Raw genomic sequence first — 9,223 nt, forward strand, 5'->3', positions numbered from 1 at the left:
GTGCAGCACACCGTGGGACGTCTCCACGTCGTGCTCCTGAATACAACAACAACAACAACAGATGAACATCATCCCGTCACGCAGCAGCAGGAGGCTCGAGGGTGAACTAACTCCAAACGTCAATTTTAACACGAGTAAATAAAACAAGAACAGCTTGAAGGAGCAATGGTTTTACCAGATGTTTGTATTTCAGACAATGAATGTGCACTTGAATGCACCACATCATCATCATCATCATCATGGGACGTTTCAGTCTTGTTCAACTTCTTTATTAATCACATATGATGTCATGTGGTCACCGATCTGAGGCCGTGTGGTTATGGTGCCTTCAGGTGGTGCCGGAATAATGGGAAAACTTAGCTCCCGATTGGGAAAATCCAGGTGTTTTTGCTCACAATCGTGATTTTAGTTATCTAAAGCAACAAGTCTGGGACAAAATCATGAATTTGAAGCTTCAAATAGTTTCAAAAAACAACATGAATCTCCTTTGTTGTTTCCACATTACGACTGAAAGCTCGGGACCATCCCAGGAGCACCTGAACGCACCATGAAACACGCATATTTATCTGGTTACAGGTGGAAACGTGTTGACACAGGTAGCTCGTTACCACGTTTCCTACCTGAACATGTTTGTATGGAACGTGTTCGTTCCTGTAACACGTCCCTGGGTGTTTGACTTCTTAAACAAACCTAAAGGACATTGTGGACATTAAGACGGTCAGAAGGTGCATTCCCCACTTTGTTGTGTTCTTTCTTTTTCCTTCTCTTTTGTAAAATATCTTTAAATTGGTACAAAACAAAAGACTTTTTACATCTTTCTCTGGGGAATGAAACGTGCTTTAATGGAAAGCGTTATGAATGAACTTTGACTGTTTATTGTCTCTCCATCATACAACTGAAGCACAACACATGGAAGTAAAGCAGCTAACAGCAGGTCAGCAAAGAGATGAGCAGGCTAACTCACGAGCTAACGCGCTAACAGGCCGACCCCTGTGAGAGCTGCTTGAGCTGGTGAAGCGTGCCTCGGGCTCATGAACGAGAAGCTAACTGGCTACACTCACCAGCCTAACTCCTAAAGAACAGGAGAGTCAGACATCCTGACAGAGGAGGAGGAGGAGGAGGAGGAGAGGAAGAGGATTGATCAACAGAGACGGAGAGAGAGAACATGTGGAAGAGTTCAGCAGAGACAGAAAGACATTGAGCTCATCCGTCCTGCAGCTCAGTGGAGAGGGAATCTCTACAGCCATTGGCTGAGAGGAGAAAGGTCTTCAGGTGTAAACAGCCAATCACCTGTTCGACCTTCTTCCACCACTTTATGTTACGTCTGCTTTTATACACTCTCTACTGGCGGTTTATGCTGTGGTTGTAGTTTTTATACATATTATAATTTGACTTTTCTACTGTTTTACCAATGTTGTTATCAATGTATTCTGTGTTGCATTTTATTCATTTTTCTGAACTTAATTCGGTGCACTAGTCTCTTCTTCTTCTCTCGATGTTTGTCCTGTTTCAGTCTCGTCAATCATTTGTAAACTACTTTAAATTGCATTGCTTGAGAGGTGCTCCATAAAGGCTGATTGACTGACTGATTGATTGATTGATTGATTGATTGATTGATTGATTGACTGACTGACTGACTGACTGTTACCCCAGCTATAGTTCTGTGTCCTTGTTAAAGCTGCGTTGTCAACACTAACTGAAATATTGACGTTTCCACTTCCTCAATAAGTGTCTACAAAATCAGAAAGTCTCTCGTGTCCTATTGTCTTTGAACACGTGTCAACGCAGCAACAAGGAGGAGGAGGCTAACGGCTAAAAGAAGCTAACGTGAATCAGTAAACAACAACAAGGTAAAGTTTGTTCATGTGGGCAGATGAAATTGTAACGCTATAAAAACACAGAATTAGTGCCGACACCTGTTAATTACAAAGTGTCTAACTTACTGTCTGATGTCACGTTAAAAGTAAAGCGTACAAATCAAAGTCATCGTAAATGTCCGAAGGATGATATTCATCCAAATTAACGGCAAAAAAATATCACAAATTTGTGATAAAAACCCAGAAAATTTACTGTAGAATCTAAAAGAAGATTTGTGATTTTCTTTCTCATAAATGTCCGACTTTAATCTCAGCGAATATCAGTTTTGTTCTTGTAAATCCACGAATTGAACCTAAAACATTGTGATTTATTCCTCTCCTCTGTTGGTTTAACTGTCCCTGAAACGCTGCCGTCGGTACTTTCTGTTCAGACTGTTTGATATTAAATACTACGACAGTGATTCTTCACAGAGCCGATCAGAAACACCTTCAGTTCTTCTCCTCATACTGTGATTTTATTCAAAATGTTAAATGTAATAAAATATGTGGGAGATATTACATGAAGTAATAAAGCACCACTCTTGTAGTGACACTCAGCACTTAAACAAGTGTTTCACACACAAAGGATTCTTTTGATACGGGTGTCTATTCGATTTCCCCGACAGATAATAAAGAGCTTCAGAAGAGCTCACAGGGTGAGAGCTCTTCTTCTGTGCTCGAATTGAAAAGAACCGATCGGAGGCATTGACCCAAACTGACCTGCGCACAGACGTCAGTGCTGATCGATACCGGCGTGGAGCTGATGGAGGTCAAGCTGCCGTCAGCCTGATGCTTCACAGCTTGTTTCCACTCACATTCACGGGATCGTTCCAGCCATTTGTCTCCATCGTGAGAAGACGTATGAAGACGTGCTGCTCTGATTATTGACCACGAAGACATCAACATGTAAAGTGGCGACGGACGGTCGCTTTGACGGAGACGACGTGTCTCTGGTGAAAGGTGAATATCGTCACACCTCTTGGATCGACTGCAGCTGAACGCAGCTCTGACATCGAGAGGGCAACGCATCACACTGCGCTGTGTTTCACTGCGGAGATGTTCTGCTGTGGACGACCGTGAGACACCGAACAGGATCTGCATCAGTTTCAGTTCACACCGGAAGATATTCTCCTCTTTACCGGATCTATTCTCTCTTCAAAGAACACTCGGTGATTCTGCTGCTGCCTCGCCGGGCGGTCCGTTGGTGTTGTTGTGCAGACCGGCTCCTCCGGAGTTCTATCAGGTAACGTGTTGTCGTGAATGGAGTCTGGCGTCTTGAGGAGAGAGGTAGTTCCTCATCACAAAGGTCTGTCTGAGGTGAAAACACTCAAACACTTGAACTGATATTGATTCTGTTCGGTGACCAGGTTCTGATATCATATTTAGATATATATTCGGGTCGACTTCATGATAAACCCTAACTTTCTGAAACGATTACGATTACACACAGCAATAATAAACACATCTTTCTACACGGTTAGGCTGATTGTGATTCCAGGAGAAGGAGAAGAAAAGGTGTGATGAACTCACCTGACAGTCAAAGTCCTGGAGATTCCTCCCGTTCTGAAGAGACAGAAGAAATCCTTTCATCATCATCGTCACGAGAGGAATTCATTCCAGCAGATAAATCTGATTAGAAGTCAGTTTACTGTCTCAAAACACCTGCTGCACTACTTCTAATCACTTAACGTTCAGATATATTCATGTGTACAGGTGAGAGACCCCAGCTAAGCCCCGCCCCCCCCACCTCACCTGTCCTGTCAGGAGAGGTTTGATCTCCGTCAGCTGGACGTCATGAAGCTCCTCCATCATAGGACACCTTTACTGACAGTCAGCCTGATACAAGACGCCTTCCAGACCACAGAGGGGACAGACGGGTAGAGTGTGAGACAGGTAGGTAACACCTGTCTGGATTTTGGTCTTGCTGGTCCAGTGTTGAAGGAGAAGGCTGCAGCTGCTGAACGGGCTGTAATATAATCTCTCTGGGTAACTTGTAAACATCACTATACGTCCCCTAAAGGAGTATAGACTCAGATTGTTATTATAAATGTCTGAAAACATGATGGAAAGAAGTCAAAGCTTCATGTGTTAAAGCTGCATTCTCTCTAGTGTCCACCAGGGGGCGACTCCTCTGGTTGTATAGAAGTCTATAGAAAATGACTCTACTTCTCTCTTGATTTATTCCCTCAGTAAACATTGTAAACATGAGTTTATGTCTCAATCTCTAGTTTCAAGTCTTCTTCAATACAGCATGATGTTCATTTAGTACATTATGGTCCATTTAGAGTCACACAGACCATAAAGCAGGGGATGCTTTAGGGCGGGGCTACAGTGATTGACAGGTCTCTACCGGACACGTATACGGAGTCAGTGATTTCCACAGAATTCCACAATATTATTACTTTAAAATAGTCTAATAACTGTAGTAACACAGGTAAATGCCAACAAAATAAACGTTTAGCCTAAAAGACACTTTACTCCACAGCTACATGTGTTAAATATAAGAGAAACAGCTGATTCAATGGAATGAAGTGTCTCTGGTCACATTTGGCTGTGACGGTGATCTAGACTCAGCTAGTCGAGCACAGAGAGACGTTTAGGATGGTTTGAAATCTAAATGATCCAGACTTAATACATACATGCAATTTCAGACATTTAAGGCTTTTGTCACTCCAATGAACAGATTATTTGCACATAACAAAAATAAAATAAAAAATCTACTTGCTTCTACTGTATGATCTCGCTCTGCCACCTGTCTGTCTGGTCGTCCACCTGTGTCAAACTGTGTTATCCAACTGTGTGAATCTAATGGAAACAGCCAGTGATCTCTCATTGGCAGTCGTCCAATCAGTGTGTGTGTGTGTGTGTGTGTGTGTGTGTGTGTGTGGGCAGACAGGTTGGGTAACAGTGTTATCTGTTATTTGGATGGATGCTCAGCTTCCTGTTGGACTATCTGACTCTGTGGAGCTCATCAACACAGATGAAGACGAACAGTAAGAACAGTTCATGAACACTCATCGTACGAGGTAGTAGAGACCTGTCAATCACCATGTAGCCCCGCCCCGAAAGCATCCCCTGCTTTATAGGGTTGGGTATCGTTTGGGTTTTTTCCGATACCGGTGCTAAAACGATACTTTTAAAACGATACCGGTGCCTAAACGCTGCCTGAACCGATACGTTTTTCTTCAAATTGAACAACATATTAACTGTTTAAAGTATACTATAAATACAAATAAATACAAAACACTTGGCTTCAAACCACAGCTTCAAACTTTTTAACTATGAACAATATGTTAACAGTTAACAGTTCACAGGATACTTAAATAAATATAAATAAATATAAAACACACACACACTCAGTACACACACTGCAGCTTCAAACTTCAGCAATTATTTTGCAGAAATATGAGCATATTTTCCTTCTCTGGCAAAATACGACACGTCTCATGACTTATTTTATTTTACCAGTTGGTGGCGGTAATGCGCCAATTCGTCGTTTGCCAACCGCCAGTACTCCTCAAAGGAGGAGAAGAAGAAGAAGCTTTGGCGTGCCTGTGTTGTTGTGCTGATGAGCGGCAGCGCTACGTACCCGTTGTAATAATACTGTGAGTGAGGAGCGGAGGACCGAGTCCTGCTGCCAGGACGGAGTCATCAGAGTAGTGTAAGAAAAGTATTTCAATCGGCTCAGGCACCGAAAGGAAGCACCGAAATCTGCGTTGCGTTTCGGTCCGGTAGATACCGGACGTACAGGAACCGGTGCCATGTTGGCACTGAGTTTTGGTACCCAACCCGCGTGCTTTATGGTCTGTGTGACTCTAAATGGACCATAATGTACTAAATGAACATCATGCTGTATTGAAGAAGACTTGAAACTAGAGATTGAGACATAAACTCATGTTTACAATGTTTACTGAGGGAATAAATCAAGAGAGAAGTAGAGTCATTTTCTATAGACTTCTATACAACCAGAGGAGTCGCCCCCTGGTGGACACTAGAGAGAATGCAGCTCTAACACATGAAGCTTTGACTTCACTTCACCACCTGATTCTGCTTCCTGAGTTCCTCTCTAAACCAGTATTTATATGTGTATTGATCCCAACAGTCAATGTGGTGCAGCTGTTCCATTATAACAGGAAAGACTGCCGGCTGTTAACGATTCATGTGTTCATATCTAATCGTCACGATATGTGAATACACAGAATACACAAAGTACACAGAATACACAGGATGTAAGTCAATGAATGTTAACGTGGAACCAAAGTTCACAAGTGAGGGTTCCACCTGGACACTTTAAGCTGTATGCCGTTAGCAACAGGTGCTAACGTTAGCACATAGAGCTGTTGTTGCCTTTTGGGGAAAACATTTAAGTGGAGATAAACGGCAAAACAGGCCGATTGAAGACGTAGTATTGCATTATAGACATTCTGGAATACATTTATGATATATTATTATTATTGAAAGAAGGTCTGGATGCTTCCTCTTACTAATCATGATTTAGGTTACATTTATTATTTATGTGATGAATATTCTGAAACAGTTTTGTCTTTAATGTCTTTAAAGAATTTACAATATTACAGGAAAATGTATGTTTAGTTGCCTCAAAACCCCCAAAAGAGACATGTTTTTTGTAACATAATTGATAATAATTGATAATTCTTAAATTCAAGAGAAGGATGTTGAACATGTGAAACACACCTACTTTTTGTCTGGTGTGATTCATCCCACTGGCTCGTTAGTTATTGTTGTATTTGTATCCTATCACTTCTTATCATATGGTATTTAGTCTTTGGGCACATGGCTCTACTGTTTTTATATTTTATACCTCATGTTACCAAAGACTAAATCTAGTCTGATAAGAAAATGTCTCAGAAACTACAAGGACTACAAGTATGTGTTATCTGTGAAGTTACAGATCTTAAAACGTTGAACTGACGGATACTTTGCATGAAGTACATTGTATTTTTTCATGTATTTTCTTCCGTAGCTTCAACAGACTCGGCTACATTTGATTGTGTTGCACAATAACGACAAACGATGATAGAACCGTTGGACCAATCACAACGAATGCTTCCCTCTTCATATTAAATATCGTCTTTGTGCACAAATGAGTAAAAAATATATATAAATATATTTTATTTGACATTTTTCAGATTCAATGAATTTGATTGAAAATGATCAATCGATTAAAAACAAAAATCAACATTTACAGTAAATAAGCTCGGAGGTTGTTTAAAATGCAGCTGAACTGAGTACTGATGCTCTGCTGTTCGCCCACACACACACACACACACACTCACACACACACACACACACACCGCACACACACACACACACACACACACACACACACACACGCGCACACACAAACATACACACACCGAAACACACGCACGCACACGCAAACACACATACACACAGATACACACACACACACACAAACATACACACACCGAAACACACACACCACACACCGATACACACACACACACCGATACACACACACACACACACCACACACACAAACATACATACACACAGATACACACACACGCGCACACACACACACAAACGTACATACACACAGATACACACACACACACACCCCGATACACACAAACACACACACACACACACACCCCGATACACACACACACACACACACACCGATACACACACGCGCACACACAAACATACATACACACACACACAGATACACACACATACACACACACACACACACCGATACACACACACACGCGCACACACACAAACATACATACACACAGATACATACACGAGCAAACACACGCACACACAGACATACACACACAGATACATACACACACACACACTCAAGCATTCGCACACGCGCGCGCACACACACACACACACACACACACACACACACACACACACACACACACACACACACACACACACACACACACACACACACACACACACACACACACACACACACACACACACACACAGGAATCTTTGCAGATGAGCTAATTAATGAGCCTGGATGCTAATGTTAGCTCCAGACAGACAGCGCAGGCATAGCAACCGTTACTACGGAGAAACGTGCATATCGACAGTGACCCGAATGCGCGCGCGCGCACACACACACACACACACGCACACACACACCTGTAACCAAATACACCATACGCCACAGGAGCCTCACAAGGACGGAACAATAACATCGTAGCACGACAGTTTGCCTCATAAGCTAGCGCACTTTACCTCTGCCGTCAACGTCACTGGGTCGTAACGTTAGCCGTTACTGCCATGGTTACTCACCGTCAGCCGTTTGCTCCTCGCGCTACAGATTCAGTTAACGTGGTCCGTTAGGTAACGGTCGGTCGGTTGGTTACTGTGGTGACAGGTGAGCTGGTCGCGAGGCTCCTGTCTCCGTGTGACTGAGCTCACTGACTGTCAGCAGCACGCGGGCGGTAAAGGGCGGAGCTACGTCAACGTAAACAACAGGTCGGTCACGAGGTCACCAAAATAATATCTATAAGGATAATAATAATAATGGTCAGCCTTTAGACGAGGTACTCACATCCTTTACTTCAGTAAAAGTACTAATACCACACTGTGAAACCTGAGTTTAACTGATAATACTATTGAGACATTCATCAGCTAAAAAGATTAAGTGTTGATTGATCAGTATAAAGTACAACATGTACCTCTGAGATGAAGTACTGTATAAAGTACAATATGAACCTCTGAGATGAAGTACTGTATAAAGTACAATATAAAGTACTATATGTACCTCTGAGATGTAGTACTGTATAAAGTACAACATGTACCTCTAAGATGAAGTGCTGTATAAAGTACTATATGTACCTCTGAGATGTAGTACTGTATAAAGTACAACATGTACCTCTGAGATGAAGTGCTGTATAAAGTACGATATGTACCTCTGAGATGAAGTACTGTATAAAGTACTATATGTACCTCTGAGATGTAGTAGAGTGTAAAGTATTGAAGGTGCTGTTCTGTCCTCTGCTTCTCGTCTCAGTCTGGAGGAGGAGAGTTGAACTCGTGATGAAGCCAGATGGATATTTCTTTTGTTTTAGATTCTAGTTTTTTTTTCTGGCAGGAAGAGAAAACAGTTTACTATCCTGGCAATGTTTCAAATTAATAAAGAAGAAAACTCAGTGTACTTTGATTACAGCACAGATTCAGAGATACAAACTGTGATTTATATACTCACTAGTTTCTTCTTGTTTTTTGCAACCAGTGAACAGGAAGTGACCATATATGGACTGAGGAGTGAAGTAGATGCCTTATACGTCTCTGGTAGAGACCTGTCAATCAGCGTGTAGCCCCGCCCTAAAGCATCCCCTGCTTTATGG

At 42.1% G+C, this 9,223-nt stretch overlaps 1 protein-coding gene across 2 annotated transcripts in view; it reads right to left on the bottom strand.

Annotated features, from left to right (window-relative positions):
- The window catches only part of LOC306781130 (protein NDRG3-like), a 16,023-nt gene extending 7,748 nt beyond the window's left edge, over nucleotides 1–8,275 (bottom strand). Inside the window, exons 1-4 of one of the 2 annotated variants that reach the window (XM_079273833.1) lie at nucleotides 8,163–8,275; nucleotides 3,609–3,706; nucleotides 3,387–3,419; nucleotides 1–36 (exon numbers count right to left, since the gene is read on the bottom strand). The exon at nucleotides 1–36 is cut by the window's left edge and continues 70 nt beyond it. In XM_079273833.1, coding sequence (XP_079129959.1) covers nucleotides 1–36; nucleotides 3,387–3,419; nucleotides 3,609–3,668 — 129 coding nt within the window. In that variant the 5' untranslated portion in view covers nucleotides 3,669–3,706; nucleotides 8,163–8,275. Of the gene's footprint in view, nucleotides 37–2,576; nucleotides 2,698–3,386; nucleotides 3,420–3,608; nucleotides 3,707–8,162 lie in introns of those variants that run through there. The other variant, XM_079273834.1, reaches the window with a different exon arrangement.
- Between the last annotated feature and the right edge of the window lie 948 nt (nucleotides 8,276–9,223).

Source organism: Melanostigma gelatinosum (assembly GCF_949748355.1).
Source record: "Melanostigma gelatinosum genome assembly, chromosome: 8".
Lineage (NCBI taxonomy): Eukaryota > Metazoa > Chordata > Actinopteri > Perciformes > Zoarcidae > Melanostigma > Melanostigma gelatinosum.